Consider the following 22,138-nt stretch of genomic DNA (forward strand, 5'->3'; position numbering starts at 1 on the left):
CTGTTGTTGTATTTGTAACTTGAGCATATGACTGATATATACTCAAGAACTTTCATAATCTGCCTCGCGATAAGAACATACAAAAGTAATTTTGCTTCAGTCTATAACCATGAGTCACTTGTGATAAAAGCATCTATTTTCAAGTTAACTGAATGTATGATGACGTCTCAGACAACGTCTGTTTCACTATGTTTCGAACTTTGTCTGTTTCAGTTTTTTCAACAATTTATGGCAGTGTTACAATGATTAACTTTCATCAAGGCTGTATATCACTGTTTTGATTGCTGCTCGTTTTCTTGTTATACCCAGAGCCACAATAATGGCCTGTAATTTAGTTTATATACATATGACGTCCGCATTAGTTATTCTAGTGCTTAATTTACACTCGCGATATGGTCAAATTAAGCACCGTTAACTTGTTGGCAGTGTGGAATGGCGAGGTTAGTCTACTTGCATTCCTTTCTTAGATAAAAGGTTTACAAAACTGTACATCCCTCGGTGTAACACTAGGTAGTTTATACTGACTCTCGTAATGCAATGGTTGGTGTTGCTGATACGAATTCACGCACAAGCCTACCCAGGTTCGAATTCCGGGCGCAACAGCTGTTCTGTAGTGAACCCAGCTGCCCCTTAGAAACATGTGTAAGTCTTTCTTCTCTCATCACACTAGTCTATGAGTTTCTGATGTTTTCTACTATCACAAATAGCCTCGTTCTGACTTGACGGTCTGTAGCTCTTTGAGTTCATTTTGCACTCTTACTTTCATTACACCCACGACAATGTATCATTCGAGAGTGGGGGGTCACTGAAGATGCGAAGTGTGGGGTTGAATAATGTAAAGATAAGCGAACCTATATCTTAAATCAACAGAACATAAGGAAACCTTATCTAACTTTTCTAGGGGACCGAGAATTACCTTATATCACCCTGATTCTACAATCATATGTTTTTTGCTATCACCTGTTTGCCAAATGTGAGTTCCAACATGATGAATAAGGATTTAGAGTATACAATTTGACAATAAATGGCGAAAGACTTATAAAGATAATTTAGATTCTGCTATGAATGTCTTCGATGCTCTATTTATGGAATCGTGCAGAGTGATGAGTTTCTGTTTTTGTTTAGATTTTGATTACCCGTCGTTTTGTCATTCACGCATTGAATGGGCTTACATATCACAAGCTGACATTGAATACCTTTTCATATTTTCAGAACGAATAATAATTCTTGACAACCTAATAAACGAAATCGTTTTGTGCATAAGGACCAATCACCTGTCTGTACCAGAGCGTCTCTTGCCGGCTTTTGAGTATGGTTTGGCGGTAATTTTGGTGTAACTGGACTATTAGAAAATCGATTTGAGAATTCTGTACTCACGAAAAGTTCATCTTGGTTTTATTCCTTCATAACCTGATACGTGTACGACTTATCAGTTGGGCGAAGTGTCAATTAGATATAACATTAAATTATTATCTCTTGTCATTTAAATGTTGCATATATAGGGAACAGGGAAACACGTCAGTAATAAGTAGTTCAGATTAAGATTTAAGACTTCCCTGATAGACCCTTTCTTTGAGCTCTTACATTTGAAAATTAAGACTCACAGTAACCATATCTATGTATGATATTTGATGACGCGAAAGCTGAATACAGAAAGCAAAGCAATACTTCTACTTCTTGCAGTTGAATATATATTATCTTCATTTGGCTTAGGCCATTTTCTTGACAATACGTAACAGGTTTGCTTAGGTTAAGTTTCTTGGGTTGGTAATGTGCTTCGTTTATATATATATATATATATATATATATATATATATATATATATATATATATATATATATATATATATATATATATTATTACATTATTATTATTATACTTTGTCGCTGTCTCCCGCGTTTGCGAGGTAGCGCAAGGAAACAGACGAAAGAAATGGCCCAACCCACCCCCATACACATGTATATACATACGTCCACACACGCAAATATACATACCTACACAGCTTTCCATGGTTTACCCCAGACGCTTCACATGCCTTGATTCAATCCACTGACAGCACGTCAACCCCGGTATACCACGTCTCTCCAATTCACTCTATTCCTTGCCCTCCTTTCACCCTCCTGCATGTTCAGGCCCCGATCACACAAAATCTTTTTCACTCCATCTTTCCACCTCCAATTTGGTCTCCTTCTTCTCCTCGTTCCCTCCACCTCCGACACATATATCCTCTTGGTCAATCTTTCCTCACTCATTCTCTCCATGTGCCCAAACCACTTCAAAACACCCTCTTCTGCTCTCTCAACCACGCTCTTTTTATTTCCACACATCTCTCTTACCCTTACGTTACTCACTCGGTCAAACCACCTCACACCACACATTGTCCTCAAACATCTCATTTCCAGCACATCCATCCTCCTGCGCACAACTCTATCCATAGCCCACGCCTCGCAACCATACAACATTGTTGGAACCACTATTCCTTCAAACATACCCATTTTTGCTTTCCGAGATAATGTTCTCGACTTCCACACATTCTTCAAGGCCCCCAGAATTTTTGGCCCCCTCCCCCACCCTATGATCCACTTCCGCTTCCATGGTTCCATCCGCTGCCAGATCCACTCCCAGATATCTAAAACACTTCACTTCCTCCAGTTTTTCTCCATTCAAACTCACCTCCCAATTGACTTGACCCTCAACCCTACTGTACCTAATAACCTTGCTCTTATTCACATTTACTCTTAACTTTCTTCTTCCACACACTTTACCAAACTCAGTCACCAGCTTCTGCAGTTTCTCACATGAATCAGCCACCAGCGCTGTATCATCAGCGAACAACAACTGACTCACTTCCCAAGCTCTCTCATCCCCAACAGACTTCATACTTGCCCCTCTTTCCAAAACTCTTGCATTTACCTCCCCAACAACCCCATCCATAAACAAATTAAACAACCATGGAGACATCACACACCCCTGCCGCTAACCTACATTCACTGAGAACCAATCACTTTCCTCTCTTCCTACACGTACATATGCCTTACATCCTCGATAAAAACTTTTCACTGCTTCTAACAACTTTCCTCCCACACCATATGTTCTTAATACCTTCCACAGAGCATCTCTATCAACTCTATCATATGCCTTCTCCAGATCCATAAATGCTACATACAAATCCATTTGCTTTTCTAAGTATTTCTCACATACATTCTTCAAAGCAAACACCTGATCCACGCATCCTCTACCACTTCTGAAACCACACTGCTCTTCCCCAATCTGATGCTCTGTACATGCCTTCACCCTCTCAATCAATACCCTCGCATATAATTTCCCAGGAATACTCAACAAACTTATACCTCTGTAATTTGAGCACTCACTCTTATCCCCTTTGCCTTTGTACAATGGCACTATGCACGCATTCCGCCAATCCTCAGGCACCTCACCATGAGTCATACATACATTAAATACCCTTACCAACCAGTCAACAATACAGTCACCCCCTTTTTTAATAAATTCCACTGCAATACCATCCAAACCTGCTGCCTTGCCGGCTTTCATCTTCCGCAAAGCTTTCACTTCCTCTTCTCTGTTTACCATATATATATATATATATATATATATATATATATATATATATATATATATATATATATATATATATATATTTTTTATTTGCTTTGTCGCTGTCTCCCGCGTTAGCGAGGTAGCGCAAAGAAACAGACGAAAGAATGGCTCAACCCACCCACATACACATGTATATACATACACGTCCACACACTCAAATATAAATACCTATACATCTCAATGTATACATATATATACACACACAGACATATACATATATACACATGTACATAACTCATACTGTCTGCCTTTATTTATTTCCATCGCCACACCGCCACACATGGAATAACAACCCCCTCCCCCCCTCATGTGTGCGAGGTAGCGCTAGGAAAAGACAACAGAGGCCCCATTCGTTCACACTCAGTCTCTAGCTGTCATGTAATAATGCACCGAAACCACAGCTCCCTCTCCACATCCAGGCCCCACACAACTTTCCATGGTTTACCCCAGACGCTTCACATGCCCTGGTTCAATCCATTGACAGCACGGCGACCCCGGTATACCACATCGTTCCAGTTCACTCTATTCCTTGCCCGCCTTTCACCTTCCTGCATGTTCAGACCGCGATCACTCAAAATCTTTTTCACTCCATCTTTCCACCTCCAATTTGGTCTCCCACTTCTCCTCGTTCCCTCCACCTCTGACACATATATCCTCTTGGTCAATCTTTCCTCACTCATTTCTTCCATGTGCCCAAACCATTTCAAAACACCCTCTTCTGCTCTCTCAACCACGCTATTTTTATTTCCACACATCTCTCTTACCATTACATTCCTTACTCGATCAAAACACCTCACACCACATATTGTCCTCACACATCTCATTTCCAGCACATCCACCCTCCTGCGCACAACTCTATCCATAGCCCACGCCTCGCAACCATACAACATTGTTGGAACCACTATTCCTTCAAACATACCCATTTTTGCTTTCCGAGATAATGTTCTCGACTTCCACACATTCTTCAAGGCCCCCAGAATTTTCGCCCCCTCCCCCACCCTATGATCCACTTCCGCTTCCATGGTTCCATCCGCTGCCAGATCCACTCCCAGATATCTAAAACACTTCACTTCCTCCAGTTTTTCTCCATTCAAACTCACCTCCCAATTGACTTGACCCTCAACCCTACTGTACCTAATAACCTTGCTCTTATTCACATTTACTCTTAACTTTCTTCTTCCACACACTTTACCAAACTCAGTCACCAGCTTCTGCAGTTTCACACATGAATCAGCCACCAGCGCTGTATCATCAGCGAACAACAACTGACTCACTTCCCACGCTCTCTCATCCCCAACAGACTTCATACTTGCCCCTCTTTCCAAAACTCTTGCATTTACCTCCCTAACAACCCCATCCATAAACAAATTAAACAACCATGGAGACATCACACACCCCTGCCGCAAACCTACATTCACTGAGAACCAATCACTTTCCTCTCTTCCTACACGTACACATGCCTCACATCCTCGATAAAAACTTTTCACTGCTTCTAACAACTTTCCTCCCACACCATATATTCTTAATACCTTCCACAGAGCATCTCTATCAACTCTATCATATGCCTTCTCCAGATCCATAAATGCTACATACAAATCCATTTGCTTTTCTAAGTATTTCTCACATACATTCTTCAAAGCAAACACCTTATCCACACATCCTCTACCACTTCTGAAACCACACTGCTCTTCCCCAATCTGATGCTCTGTACATGCCTTCACCCTCTCAATTAATACCCTCCCATATAATTTACCAGGAATACTCAACAAACTTATACCTCTGTAATTTGAGCACTCACTCTTATCCCCTTTGCCTTTGTACAATGGCACTATGCACGCATTCCGCCAATCCTCAGGCACCTCACCATGAGTCATACATACATTAAATAACCTTACCAACCAGTCAACAATACAGTCACCCCCTTTTTTAATAAATTCCACTGCAATACCATCCAAACCTGCTGCCTTGCCGGCTTTCATCTTCCGCAAAGCTTTCACTACCTCTTCTCTGTTTACCAAATCATTTTCCCTAACCCTCTCACTTTGCACACCACCTCGACCAAAACACCCTATATCTGCCACTCTATCATCAAACACATTCAACAAACCTTCGAAATACTCACTCCATCTCCTTCTCACATCACCACTACTTGTTATCACCTCCCCATTTGCGCCCTTCACTGAAGTTCCCATTTGCTCCCTTGTCTTACGCACTTTATTTACCTCCTTCCAGAACATCTTTTTATTCTCCCTAAAATTTAATGATACTCTCTCACCCCATCTCTCATTTGCCCTTTTTTTCACCTCTTGCACCTTTCTCTTGACCTCCTGTCTCTCTCTCTCTCTCTCTCTCTCTCTCTCTCTCTCTCTCTCTCTCTCTCTCTCTCTCTCTCTCTCTCTCTCTCTATATATATATATATATATATATATATATATATATATATATATATATATATATATATATATATATATTTATACATAAACGCCCACACGCGCATATATACATATTTATACATTTCAACGTATACATACATATACATACACAGACATGTACATATATACACGTACACATATTCATACATGCTGCCTTCATCCTGTCTCGCCGCCACCTCGCAACACATGAAATGGCACCAACCCCCCCTCAGTGTGCGAGCGAAGCAGCACTAGGAAGAGACAACAAAGACCACATTCGTTCACACTCAGTCTCTAGCTGTCATGTGAAATTCACCGAAACCACAGCTCCCTTTCCCCAGCCAAGCCCCACAAAACTTTCCATGGTTTACCCCATACTGTTCACATGCCCTTGTTCAATCCATTGACATCACGTCGCCCCCGGCGTACCACAGCGTTCCAATTCACTCCATTCCTTGCACGTCTTTCACCCTCCTGTATGTTCAGGCCCCGATCGCTCAAAATCTTTTTCATTCCATCCCTCCACCTACAGTTTGGTTTCCCACTTCTCGTTCCCTCCTCCTTTGACACATATATCCTCTTTGAGAGAGAGAGAGAGAGAGAGAGAGAGAGAGAGAGAGAGAGAGAGAGAGAGAGAGAGAGAGAGAGAGAGAGTATGCATATATGCTCACAGAAGGAAATTATTACTTGATACAAAGAAAAGCATTAGTAAAACATGGAATTACCATAATTGTAGCCTAACACACACACACACACACACACACACACCTCACCGTCATTCTATCGTCCTGTTGTCGCGTCATCACTAGATAGTATCGGTAATGTATGCCTCACGATAACACCAGAGTAAAGCCAGCGAGCCCTCCCGGCCTCCCTCAGTGTATCCGTGTCCGTGGCCTTGTGTCTATTCTCCCAATCACCACCACCACCACCGCTTCACAGTGAGTGCGCTGTGTCTCGGCACCTCTGCTCCAGGGGCACAGTCAACTGCTGCTCTCCCTAGTCTGAGGATTTACCAATTTGTTTAAAGGAACTTTTAACTGTCTTGCAGAAAACGGCAACATATATTTTATCTTGGAAATTGTGGTGCTTCGTTTTTTTAATGTGGTAAAGTATAAGTGTTGCACTATGGCCAGTTTGTGGCAGGATGTAATATGACGTGTAGGATAGAGTGACAAAAGAATGATACATTAAGACTTCTAAACTAAATGAGAGTATTGTAGATCTACATTAGTGTCCTGACCTACTTGAAATCAGTATTGTGAATTGTGATTCAGGATGCTTGCTTGTGTTCACTTGATAATATAGTTATCCCACTAACCCTGAGTCACATTTTCTTTCCAAGTTTTTGAAGGACTAACCATTTTAGACATATTGTAAAGCAAAAGCAGTCTGAAGTTGAAGCCCTTTCTCAAAATGCCTTGTAAAGGACGAAAAACATTTTACCTAACTCTAAACCATTAACTCCGCACCTCTTTCCTTAACCCCTTTTATGATATCACATATGTTATACCACTTCGAGGATTCTGAAGGGAAGAGAAATTCTACCTCCGTATTCCTTGAGTGTCGTTGAAGGCGACTCAAAATGGCGGGAGCTTGGGACTGGAACCCCACTCCTCACCATTCTTGCATTTCAGTTTCTAAAAGACAGAACAGGAGGAGGAGGAGCCAAGCAGGGAGTGCCTATCCTTCTCTAAGGCTCAGGCTGGGATGTCTAGATGTATGTGGATGATTCCACGACCACACTCATCTGACCTGTACCAGTAACGGCTCTCTGAACACACACACACACACACACACACACACACACACACACACACACACACACACACACTCACATCCTGTGTCAGTAATGGTACTCCGATCAAATACGTCCGACGCGAGCTAGTAATAGTACCACGAGAACGTGCTGTTAATGATTAAAATCTTTACACAAAAACGCACATTTTCCACCTTACTATGAAGTAACTATCATATATCTTTAATTGATTGCATTTATGAGCTTTCTATATTTACAGAAACGATATAATCGCAGTCCATTTATGTTGTTTTCTCAAGTATTCCCAACATTCGTATATTGTATCCAAGACTTTGCATAGATACACAGTGAGGATATAACCTAATGGTAGGATTATTCATGATGATGGACACACCTACCATACAGGAGAGTTACACCCACTGGACACACCTACCATACAGGAGAGTTACACCCACGTAACACACTTACCATACAGGAGAGTTACACCCACGGGACACACCTACCATACAGGAGCGTTACACCCACGTAACACACTTACCATACAGGAGAGTTACACCCACGGGACACACCTACCATACAGGAGAGTTACACCCACGTAACACACTTACCATACAGGAGAGTTACACCCACGGGACATACTTACCATAGCAGGAGCGTTACACCCACGGGACACACCTACCATATCGTCCTCTTGAGATAAAAGAAACGTATGATATTTGTTTTTATCTAATGATAAGACGCATAGCGTGAGAACCAGACTCAGACGTACAGTGCTCCTTGTTATCTTTGTGTCTATTGTCCTTCAAGTGTTACAAGACTACGGCACTCGTGTGTGGCTATGGTCGCCCCTGGGGATGGACAAAGGGAACTTTCAATCAATGCACTATAGATGTCTTGATTCTAAGAACTTTAGCTCATCAGCTCTCCATAAAACTTCCGTAATGCTTGCAGTCGTGGTCGTAGGATACAAACGTAACGTCTTCCTGTATCTATGTTAAATTCTATATCAGCAAAGTGGAGGACATAGGACTCCTTCTGTCCCCGGAAAGCTGGAGACGGAACGTCAGCCCTCGGTGACGACCTGCTCGAGACTGCTGGGGGTTAAGTGTGAACCATGACAACCTGTAGTGGGTGCTTTTTAAAGGGTCAGTGTCAAAGACAACGGGCACTATCTGTGACTTGTTAATGTAAGTCAGCAAACTTGAGAGTGAGTGAGCTGGGACAAATGAATTCATCTTATGACGAGAAGCAATATGGTGGCTAGAGTGCTCAACGTAGACCCGTTCTGTTGAGAACATCAGCAAGTTTGATGATGATAAGTGTGAAATGAAGCGCTTGAATCATCGTGGATATTGTATAGAGTGTATGATAATCAGGGTAGTCTACGCTGCCAGCTATCATCCTGCCTCGGGCGTAACACCATTGACTCTTGCTGTTCAGTTAAACTATCGCTCATGACTAACCCAATAAGAATATCTTAGAACTACCATCCACACATCCTCGTACCATACCACTCTCCACTAGACGACTATCCGCCAAACACAACTCCACGAAACGACTCTCCAAGAGACATCTCTCCACCACCAGCCAACTTTCCACCAGAACTCTCCAACAGACGACTCTCCATCAGACGACTGACTTTCCATATGCGAAATCCCCATCACGACTCTCCAACAGTCAACACTCCACCAATTGTGATTTTGTGTGTGTGTGTGTGTGTGTGTGTGTGTGTGTGTGTGTGTGTGTGTGTGTGTGTGTGTGTGTGTGTGTACGCTTTGTTATCACAGTCCTTTAGAAGTATTTTGCCGTAAGCAACGTTGCCACACCAGACGTTTTTGGTTTAGTAAGGTTACCGGGAGCTGGGGACCGCCTCTCAGGACCACTGATCTTAAAATTCTTATTCGTTGTCCACTGGAAGTCTGTTAAGAGTCTGTTGGTGGTCTCATGGAGGTCTCATGTTGGAGTGTTGGTGGTCTGTTGGGAGTCTGATGATCGCGTCCTCTGGTCATCTCATGTCTGCCTGATGATGGTCTGATGGTGGTCTGATGGTAGTCAGGTGGTACACTGATTGTGGTCTGATGATAGTTTGGTGGTAGTATGATGGTGATCAGACAGTGTTCTAATGATTGTTTGATGGTGTTCTGATTGAGATCTGATGGTAGTTCGATGGTCATCTTACTGAATTCTGATGGTTGCCTGACGGTGGTATGATGGAACTCTGATAATATTATGATGGTGGTCTGCTGGTAGTTCGATGGTAGTCTGATGGTAGTTCTATGGGAGTCTTATGGAATTCTAATGGTTGTCTGATGGTAATCTGATTGTGTTCTTATGGTACTCTAATGGTAATCGCACGATAGTCTGAGAAATAATGTGAAAATAGCGTTGTAACTACATTTCCTTGCACATGTCTCTTTCCTTCCTGACATTTCACAGTAAGGTTCGCCGCTGAAGATTTGTAAGCGTTGGCATTCAACTATTTCTTTTTTTCTGTTTTTATCATAGTAAGCCAAAGAATTTGATATTCACATGTAGGAAATATACGGAAGTGGAGCCAGTATGTGTCTACTGTCCGCCTCACCATTTTCTTAAGTTGAATCGTATCATATGGTTGCTAAGATGACAGAATACTGACTATCTCACTTCAACACTTCTCTTTTGAAGATTCCTGTCACTGACATAGGTCCACATGGAAATATAAAGAGGGGTAAAGAGAAATGGAGAAAGAAGGGAAGTATATTTCAAGAATGTTTGAGGAAGCGGAAAACACACCTCTTGAAAGAGGCCCGATAGATTGCTAGGAAAGACATGAGAGGGTTGCTGGGATGCCGTTCCTCAGTGCTTGCATTTTTCCCTAACTTCGTTCGTGGCGTCAGCATAGATAGAGTCAGGTATCAGGGCGTTGTCTCAAGAGTGGAATAACATACCTTGTGGCGTGCCGCAAGATACTCTATTGGGCCCAGTCATATTCCTTGCTGTGATTAATGATATCTACCCTAATGCAAGTATCCGTGCAAAATATGTGGATAACCTAATCTTACCTGAAATTGTAAATGTATTCGGTGAATTGAATTACACAATACAATATACACTCAATGAGCTTACAAGAGATTGTAGATTTGTTAAAATGACTCCTAATCCTCTCAAGAGTGAAGTAGTGATAATACATCCTCATGAAAAGCCTATAATTTTTCCCGACTCACGGTAAATGATGGTAACGTACCCAGTGTGTGCAAATGTAAACTTTTAGGCATCCAGATCATTTCCGCATTCTGGAATGACCATGTTAACCAAATGATCTCCAAAAGAAACGAATGCATATTCATGTTATACAGAGCACGTCAGTTTGGCTTCACCATAAATGCAACGTTCAATTTGTATGTTTGGTTCATAAGAACAACCCTGGAGTACGTAGCTCCTGTGTGGCATCCATGATCAACCCAGACACAACACACACGACTGGAACGCATCCAAAAGAGTTGTTTTAGAACCACTTTTGGCAACCCATATGAGAGCTATGAAAGAGCACTGAGTATACTTAATACCAATAGGTTGCAGGCAAGACGTGAAGAATTGATGGTTCGGTTTGGAAAGAACTTTCTCAGTTCTAACAACTACAGATGTATCTTGCCACATTATTTACATTATATCTATAGATGTCACATGGTGAGGAAGACAGTCAGATGTAGAACATCTCGGTACAGTAACTCAAGCATCCCGTATCTGGTGTCACAACTCAATGCTCTATCAGAAACATGATTCTATAATTCTCCTGTTTCAGTCAATTTATGACAGTGTTTTATCTTGTGTCGTTGATTATTTTCACATCATGTAATATAGTGTTTGAAAAACAGGAAATAGTGTTATTATGCTACGGATAACTTTCTTGACAAATGAACCTTTTGTTATTATTGTTATCATTATTATCATTATTATCATTATTATCATCATTATTATTATTATCATTATTATCATTATTATTATTATTATTATTATTATCATTATCATTATTATTACTTATCATTATTTTCATTATTATTTTTGTAATTATTATTATTATTATCATTATTGTTATCATTATCATTATTATTATTACTATTATTATTATTATTATTATTATTATTATTACTATTATTAGTATTATTATTATTACTATTATTATTATTAAAGCTTTGAGGTGTAGGGAAAGACACAGATACCAAAACGACTCAACCTTGAGCTGCCAACACAATAATCATGTGACGCTGTAGCTTGTCTAGTATAATCTGGTCTACCCACTGGTGGGGGCACACTAGTAGCCAGTTACTGGGAGCACAAACCAAAGCGCTACGTATGGACGAGGGGAATGTACGAGCGTTGCACCGCAGTGCATGCAACTGCGTCAAGTTATGATGTTGTCCAGGGAATATCATGTGTCTGACTGTTTTAGCCTCGCCTCCCTCACACAGACTGTCATTACTAAGTACCCGATTATCACTGCTTGCTCAAGCCAGTTTATTACCTTCAAGTGTCGTTATACTCACTCATGGCTCCTGAGGTAACTTCAGTTACCTCATTTCCCACTCATCTCTCCTCACTACTCACCTATGCACCCTCATTTACTCCCGGTATCGTCACGATTCGCTCATGCCTCTCATTTACTCATTTACCTCCAGTAGCCTTACTACTCACTGATGGCTCTTCATTGCCTCTAGTAGCCTCACTACTCATTCATGCCGCCTCAGTTACATCTAATAGCCTCACTATGCACTCATGCTTACCTCACTCTCAGTAGCCTCACTGTTCACTCATGTCTCCTCATTTACCACCAACAGCTCCAGAGCCTTCTCATACCACCATCGTTGTCCATCAGTCACACGCACAGTCATTCTGTCAGAATTTCCTCGTCATTGTCACAGTTGCTGACTATGTGTTCAGTATCATACCCAACACAAAATGCGCATCTCAAAAATCTGTCGTTCATCACGGCCACCAGCAGGTCCCCCCCGTCTCAAGCGCGGTGTTATGTTTCCCTACTGGTATAGCAACATGGCTGGCCATTAATACCCTCTCTTTCCTGTCATCAACAAACTGTGGAGTCAGGTTCGGTTTTTAAGTACGTGGATCACATCCTGCGCCCTTGTACACTTCTGGCTTCTCGTCTAAAGTCGTCTGCAGCTTCCTCATGAGCTCCCTGTCTCAGGAAGCAATAACATCCCTTATCTTCGTTTGCTTCCATTTCAAGAGCTTTTCTTTTTTTTTTTTTTGCATTTGGCCTTACTTTTCCTTGCGGATTATCTCACTATATTCTTCATTCAGAAGCATTCTTGAGCTACACTTCGTCCTTCCTCCGCACCTGGCTTCCTTCTTCTTACATGACACAATCTAACGTTTTTGCTTACTCTCTGTTTTCTTTTCTTATACCGTTGAAATAATTGTTGATACATGAAGTTAATCCTGTCATCAACTCACAGATCCTGCATGAGATTTTTTCATAACTAGGAATTCACAACATTTTTCTCTCAGTGATCATGTGTTAGACTCCACAGCTCCATATCTCGACACAGAACATAACTAAACTGTAGGTCAATATATATCCCACAGCTGCATGCAAGTGACTAAGATCCTGCGCTCACTCTCTATTCTCAGATGGACCAGGCAACGTACGTTGAAGGGTTCCACCACCCCGAGGCCGTAAGAAAAATGTCCTACCACCCGCTGGGCAACACTGGTGAGCTCACGAGTGTATCGTTACTTGATGATAATGTTTGTGCGTATGACAGGATCTTGCAGAAATATTAACTCTTGGAAACTAACGTACATTCTTTATATATCAATGTGAGAATAACAGCTGTGATAGCCTGATTACCTCCGACCTTACTATAGAGTTCTTACTGATAAGATTATGCCGCTATCAACGGCTAGTTTACTGTGCAACTGATGCTCGCCTTTTAAGAGGTATAGCACAGAAATGATCACAGGTTCAGTGAGCACATAACATGAGCTGCTACAAGGGTGGGTTATTACATAAGCTTACAGTCTCTCCGCATATCAGATTCATCTACAAGATGGGAAACATTATTACAGTGTCAGCATGTCAGAATGTCCTTAACAATAAGGTGCTGTACTGTGTCTTGTAAGGTTTGTTTAGTCTTGTCTTAAAAATGTTCAGCTTTGTCACAGTCAGTGACATATTGTTGTAGTGTGTGTCAATATATCTTATCTACTTTTAAATGATTTATTAATCCCAGGGGGTGACAAGCCTAGTTACAAGCACATTTGATCATATATCTGACCATACCAAATAGGCTTCAGTATCATTAGTGCCTCAGCTTATCCCCAGTCTAGCAATGTCAGTGTCTTGTATTCGACTGATCTTACTCTCTGCTTACACGTTTCGATTGTTTGCCATAATTCATTGTAATGGAAAATAGATATATAAGTTATGATTTACTTTTATCTACCTGTTTTGAACAGATCAGTTACTTCCCTCCTGACAATAGTTTTTGCTCTTCTAACTGACATCCCAATATTGTTTTCAGCAGCCTCTTTATCTAGTGCATAGATATGAAGCAAGTCACAGATAGGTTCAATACAAATAAAGTCAGGAAAATAACTTTAGTTTATCCCTCTAAATACCTCAATCCCATTAGCTGCTCGTTAGATGATGAGTGCTCTTGATGAGCTAATGGAAGATAGCTGGATTGCCCACATTATTCTCTTCGACGTTTCGTTGTACTTTCATTCTTTTCTTGCTGTACTCGATTCTTGCTCTATTATTCCTTTTAAGTGTTTGCTAGCTACATAGTCGTCTATATATTTTTGATAGTACATTTCTTACATCTTTTTCTTTTTGGCATTCTTACATTTCTCCTTTTTTCAACTTTCTCCTCTTGAACAATACCCATGTTCTCATTTCTTTATTGTAGACGTCACAGAACCTACTATAGTGCTGGTCTATACCTCAGATGTGGAGCGCTCTCTCTCAGTTTATGCTTTCAAACAACTTGTTAAGCTGTGAGCAGTTGCCATGATTATGCTTTCTCTCTGAGTCCCATCTCCTTAATGATTCCCTTCTTGTGTCTTCTTTAAACACACAGAGAAACTCAGACAATACATAGTCACTTTTCCCACGTGTTGTATCATACCTAATGTGGTCTGTTCCAAAGCTATTACACGTAAAGACAAGATCTAGCAGTGATGGTGAATTAGCAGAATATATACACAAAACTCACTTTCTCACACAGAAGACACGCAGTTTTACTTGCCATATTATTTTTTTCCCACGTTACCTTGTTTGTTTATGTTATCTCTATTTTAGCTGAGCGGTGGGATTAGCTGCTAATGCCACCTCCTTACTAGTTATCTACACTGTGGCGTCTCCTGTTCTGTCGCTGTTGTCCTATGAGGCTGGCACTAGAGGTGATTCTTCGTTGTGGATGAAGGTTTCATTTTCTAACTAAGCTCGTCCGTGTAGCTAATCAGTTATAAAGAGGACAAAAATTTCTGACGGAACTCATTGAGTTTAGTTGTAACGTATTCTTAAAATTTCATAATAGATAAAAAAAAATAAACGTTCCTGTAATTTCTTGTTCAAAGCGACCTTAACCTTTGAGGTGCATTAATCAACAGTTAATAATTTCTAGCGCTTGACTTGTCTGCAGAATTTCATACAGAATTTCTTCATATATTTCACTCATTTTTTGTCCACATGCAGCTGGACTCATGTATAGAAAGACGGGAGCGGAAACTGCTTCCGAAAACACGGTGACAATTAATACTTAATGTTCGGGCGAATCCTTCTATATATTCGTATGTCACCAGGGATGTGTCTGTCTCTTGCCCCCCAACAGCAACGCTATTAAGATTCCTAAGCAACATGTAGGATCTGTGGGACACTGACTGTGTTGGACAGGTTTACAGGTGTCCCGCGTGGCCTTAGGTGGAGGTCCCTTCGGTGGGCTGTATGGCACAGTCTTGGAACAGGAGGGCGTCGCCACTGTCCACCACGCCCTTAAATCCGGCATCAACTATATCGACACCGCCCCGTGGTACGGCAACGGCCGCAGCGAGGAGCTGCTCGGTAAGGTGAGTCTCACAGTCAGTATGATCATGATGAACATACAATCAGTCTTATCATCCCGAGAGACTGCTGATGGCATTGTATCTCCTCCCAACACTTAAGGAATAAATAGAACATTTCTAAGTAGCTCTTACAAGCGATTTTCTTTTTCTTCATCCTGATAAGTCAATCAGTTATTAAGTAATACGAGGACATAAAAAAATCATTATCTATACTAAAACTATATCTTGTTTTTCAAAAGGTTTTTCTAGTTTCTTTTCTTCATGTCATTCATATAGATCATGAGCTTTTACGCAGTTCTGTCAGTACTTCTCCACCTTATCTCTACTGAGGTCAGGTAACTCATCATAACCAGTCACTCCGCAACTGTAGGTAGAGTCGTTCTTTTGACGTTTCTGACCTACTGTGGCAGGCGCTGAAGGATGTCCCTCGCGGCGCCTACTACATTGGCACGAAGGTAGGCCGTTACGAGCCACACATCGACCGGATGTTCGACTTCTCCGCCGAAAGGGTCGAGAAGAGTGTCGACAAGAGCCTCAAGCTGCTGGGACTTGACTACGTCGATGTCATTCAGGTACGTCAAGATGTCAACGTCTTCTAGGTACGTTACGATGCTGACGTCATCCAGGTACGTTATGATGTAGACATCATCCACCTGCCTTGTGATGTGGACGTCATTCTTCTACGTCATGATTGAACGTCATCCAGGTATGTCGTGAAATAGACATCATTCATGTACGTTGTGATGTAGACGAGATCCAGGTGGGCCATCATGATGTAGAAATCATCAGTATAGTGTACAGTGCTGATGAGGTATTTGGTATGGGTCGGAAAACAGGTCAACGTGATAGATGACTGTCATTGTTTATCATTCCCAAGTGAGACTTTATATGTTACTCATGTCTGCGGCTAGTCATGTCTGTAGCTAGTCACGTCTTTAGCGAGTCACGTCTGTAGTTAATCATGTCTGTAACTAGGCATGCATGTAGTTAATCATGTTTGATGTTAGTCATGTCTGTAGCTAGTCATGCATGTAGTTAATCATGTTTGACGTTAGTCATGTCTGTAGCTAGTCATGCATGTAGTTAATCATGTTTGACGTTAGTCATGTCTGTAGCTAGTCATGCATGTAGTTAATCATGTTTGACGTTAGTCATGTTTGTAGCTAGTCATGTCTGTAGTTAGTTACTACAGATACATATTTGGTATCATCGAGTGCTCAGGGTAGGTAATCAATTGCTAAACTTGCATTACCACCTGCGTCAGCGCTTACCCAGACGCTTTTCCTCTTTTTCCCGTAGAATATCCAACATGGCACGGACGGAAACATGCCCTAATCATGACCATCTCGAAAGAATGAAAAACAGAGATACAAGAAAAAGAATTGAATCACAACTCCTTAACTGTTTGTAGACCTGCCTGTTAAATGTGGAAGGAGTAAGTTTCTCCTCCTCCTCCTCCTCCTCCTTCTTCTTCTTCTTCTTCTTCGGAGTAATGCTAGACTTGCTATACTGAGGGACAGACACACTGACACAAGCTTTGCTGTCAGTGGAAAGGAGGAGGTATCAGAACGATACCTACTCGTGTGGCTGTTCTCTTACATATAACCAGAGGGAAGCAGCAGTCAAGAATGCAACACGAGATCAATCCTAAGTGACAGACGCACCCACACAGCTCACGAAATGAGAGCAGTCGCCGAAATACCACATGTAGCATCGGAAGATGACAGTAACCTCATGAAGGACGGAGAAGCATGAGTGAAGTGAGGTGTTTGGAGAGTTAATAAGATGAATGGATTCTGAATCCAGTCTGGCTAAGAGAGAGGTGAAGGAAGAACAACCCCAGATATGCGAGCAGCGCCTCATACAGAGAGAAAGGAAGGGAGGGGATGAAACTCATATGAATATGGACCAGCTACGCATAAGAAATGGTAACGCTCACAAGAGAAATGTCTACAACTCCTATACCACAACACCGACGTCAGAGAAGCAGGACGTGTAATGATCATTATGCCGGGTTATCAGGATGCAGAGGAAGATTTGGTTATGTTCAACTTGTTTATGTCGTTGCAAGTTGATTAATAGTGTTTTCAACTTCACCATCACATTTTGCCGTAGCTCACATACGTCGCAGGACAACACTGGAGCTAAAGTAACTCGAGTAGTGAAACTGTATAGCGGCAGAAGGCAACGTGACCCTGAACGTATGTACTAAAAATTCATAGGATGTAAACATCGTCCGCTAACTGACCAGTCTCCTTTCGGTAGTCATAATGTTTGGCTCTAGGTGAAGTTATGTTATTATTCAACTATCGCAGCTGAGGCTTTTATATCTCAGTATTAATGCCTGGAGCAGCACGACTGGTGAGAGCGGCCCACAACTCTGCCATGCCCGTAGGTAGCACCGCCCTATATGAGGCAACCACAACACGCTGGGGAAGATGATAGAATCAGACCGAGATGATTTGTAGATAAAAACTTCTTTGCATATTCATTTATTCTTCTTGTCTCTTGCAGTTAATAAGGCTAAATCGAATAGAAATACCTAATGCCTTGAGCACGACTGTACGACCCTTGGGTATAACTCGTAAGAGTCAGGTCAACGATCATATCCATCACATGTAATGGTCACACCGTCATGCTCAAGGGTCATGGTATTATGGTCTTGAGGTTAATTCCACAAAACAGATGGAATCTATATGGATATGTTGCTCACTCTATCGGTCGTGGACCACTGAATTGTGTCTACATCGGTTCCTCACTACCAACAACAAACTTCACAACGCTCCTGTGGTTAGTGATGGAATGTGGAACAGGAAACGAAGCAGCGTAGACGTCTATAAGGGAAACGAGCAACAACACCGAAATATTCGAAGCACAAGCCTTCCACATGAAGCTTTTCCTATGTATATATGGCACGGCTGGCAACCTTATATATATCAACACCATTATTTACATATCACATAGGTATATCTAATGGCACTATCAGCAAAAATGACACAAAATTAACACCAAGAAATATCATTGTTAAACAGTCAGTTTTTCTGTAGCGAAAACAGATTTACTGGTAATTCTAATGCCACATCAGAATTACTAAGACCCTTCCTAACATCACGTCAGATTCTTCCTTGGACTCCAGTAACAAAAATATCCACAGCTGCATCATAAGTGAGTGAGGAACTTGCTCTGGTGATGTGGGAACCTGTGGCTGTGACTGATGCCTTTGTACAATAGGCTCATCCTTGATTACCTGTGAATACATATTGCTGTGACCATATATCTACCTTGTTTAAGAAGGGATTACAATAATTTTCTTAAGATGGATGTTAAAATCAAATAATGAATGATCTTGCTCTTTATTTCACAGGAAAATCTATACGTGCTGTATATGCTTTAAGCAGCAAACTAGGTATTAGCTCACACTAGCCACGTCCGTCTATACCCATCCGCGTATCGTACGTCTGGCACTGTATCGTTAAAGGGTGAGTTGGGCTGTTGTCAAACACAGTAGATGTTATACCAGCGACGTGATGCTGCACATCACTCAGCCACTGACCACTAGTGATTATACGTGTGCGAGGAATAGACTGGATGAGTGTACGTGATATCTCATGTGGCCGGTGTGACTTCATTAACCACAGGTTATGATGAGGTCTATATCACACCTGATAGCTTTGATTGCGTTGCTTCAAGACTGTCGGTTTCAACTCGTTACCAAGTGGAAGAAGACCACCAGTACGGCCCGTGAAAGTGTGATTCCTCATTTAAGAGAGAGTCGGCGACTGGAGGAGAAGCTATTCATATTTTGCATCATCATAAGAAATGAACGTATGCTAGAATTCTGACACTGTCTTCATCCTGTGGACAAAATGAGATGGAGAATTGTTCTTCACACATCGTTTACTTAACAAGAGGCAAATGGGAAGTTGTTAGTTCTCGTTCTCTGTCGACGGTCAGGTCAGCTGACTGTGTAAACAGCTGATTCTAATACTCTTTTCTTCAGGGTAAGACGTATGAAGCCATGAAAAAGCGAAAAAGCTTTTCATATATACAAATCATCTATCTAATATATATATATATATATATATATATATATATATATATATATATATATATTTTTTTTTTTTATACTTTGTCGCTGTCTCCCGCGTTTGCGAGGTAGCGCAAGGAAACAGACGAAAGAAATGGCCCCCCCCCCCCCCATACACATGTATATACATACGTCCACACACGCAAATATACATACCTACACAGCTTTCCATGGTTTACCCCAGACGCTTCACATGCCTTGATTTAATCCACTGACAGCACGTCAGCCCCGGTATACCACATCGCTCCAATTCACTCTATTCCTTGCCCTCCTTTCACCCTCCTGCATGTTCAGGCCCCGATCACACAAAATCTTTTTCACTCCATCTTTCCACCTCCAATTTGGTCTCCCTCTTCTCCTCGTTCCCTCCACCTCCGACACATATATCCTCTTGGTCAATCTTTCCTCACTCATTCTCTCCATGTGCCCAAACCATTTCAAAACACCCTCTTCTGCTCTCTCAACCACGCTCTTTTTATTTCCACACATCTCTCTTACCCTTACGTTACTCACTCGCTCAAACCACCTCACACCACACATTGTCCTCAAACATCTCATTTCCAGCACATCCATCCTCCTGCGCACATCTCTATCCATAGCCCACGCCTCGCAACCATACAACATTGTTGGAACCACTAATCCTTCAAACATACCCATTTTTGCTTTCCGAGATAATGTTCTCGACTTCCACACATTTTTCAAGGCTCCCAAAATTTTCGCCCCCTCCCCCACCCTATGATCCACTTCCGCTTCCATGGTTCCATCCGCTGACAGATCCACTCCCAGATATCTAAAACACTTCACTTCCTCCAGTTTTTCTCCATTCAAACTCACCTCCCAATTGACTTGACCCTCACCCCTACTGTACCTAATAACCTTGCTCTTATTCACATTTACTCTTAACTTTCTTCTTCCACACACTTTACCAAACTCAGTCACCAGCTTCTGCAGTTTCTCACATGAATCAGCCACCAGCGCTGTATCATCAGCGAACAACAACTGACTCACTTCCCAAGCTCTCTCATCCCCAACAGACTTCATACTTGCCCCTCTTTCCAGGACTCTTGCATTTACCTCCCTAACAACCCCATCCATAAACAAATTAAACAACCATGGAGACATCACACACCCCTGCCGCAAACCTACATTCACTGAGAACCAATCACTTTCCTCTCTTCCTACACGTACACATGCCTTACATCCTCGATAAAAACTTTTCACTGCTTCTAACAACTTGCCTCCCACACCATATATTCTTAATACCTTCCACAGAGCATCTCTATCAACTCTATCATATGCCTTCTCCAGATCCATAAATGCTACATACAAATCCATTTGCTTTTCTAAGTATTTCTCACATACATTCTTCAAAGCAAACACCTGATCCACACATCCTCTACCACTTCTGAAACCGCACTGCTCTTCCCCAATCTGATGCTCTGTACATGCCTTCACCCTCTCAATCAATACCCTCCCATATAATTTCCCAGGAATACTCAACAAACTTATACCTCTGTAATTTGAGCACTCACTCTTATCCCCTTTGCCTTTGTACAATGGCACTATGCACGCATTCCGCCAATCCTCAGGCACCTCACCATGAGTCATACATACATTAAATAACCTTACCAACCAGTCAACAATACAGTCACCCCCCTTTTTAATAAATTCCACTGCAATACCATCCAAACCTGCTGCCTTGCCGGCTTTCATCTTCCGCAAAGCTTTTACTACCTCTTCTCTGTTTACCAAATCATTTTCCCTAACCCTCTCACTTTGCACACCACCTCGACCAAAACACCCTATATCTGCCACTCTGTCATCAGACACATTCAACAAACCTTCAAAATACTCATTCCATCTCCTTCTCACATCACCGCTACTTGTTATCACCTCCCCATTTACGCCCTTCACTGAAGTTCCCATTTGCTCCCTTGTCTTACGCACCCTATTTACCTCCTTCCAGAACATCTTTTTATTCTCCCTAAAATTTACTGATAGTCTCTCACCCCAACTCTCATTTGCCCTTTTTTTCACCTCTTGCACCTTTCTCTTGACCTCCTTTCTTTTATACTTCTCCCACTCAATTGCATTTTTTCCCTGCAAAAATCGTCCAAATGCCTCTCTCTTCTCTTTCACTAATACTCTTACTTCTTCATCCCACCACTCACTACCCTTTCTAAACAGCCCACCTCCCAC

General features: G+C 41.7%; 1 protein-coding gene across 3 annotated transcripts in view; it reads left to right on the forward strand.

Annotated features, from left to right (window-relative positions):
- Nucleotides 1-22,138, forward strand: part of LOC139752823 (uncharacterized) — a 57,459-nt gene that overhangs the window by 14,783 nt on the left and 20,538 nt on the right. Inside the window, exons 1-4 of one of the 3 annotated variants that reach the window (XM_071668767.1) lie at nt 6,896-6,970; nt 13,417-13,498; nt 15,683-15,855; nt 16,263-16,424. In XM_071668767.1, coding sequence (XP_071524868.1) covers nt 13,417-13,498; nt 15,683-15,855; nt 16,263-16,424 — 417 coding nt within the window. In that variant the 5' untranslated portion in view covers nt 6,896-6,970. The other 2 variants (XM_071668769.1, XM_071668768.1) reach the window with 2 other exon arrangements.

This window comes from Panulirus ornatus, chromosome 13 (genome assembly GCF_036320965.1).
Source record: "Panulirus ornatus isolate Po-2019 chromosome 13, ASM3632096v1, whole genome shotgun sequence".
NCBI classification, from domain to species: domain Eukaryota; kingdom Metazoa; phylum Arthropoda; class Malacostraca; order Decapoda; family Palinuridae; genus Panulirus; species Panulirus ornatus.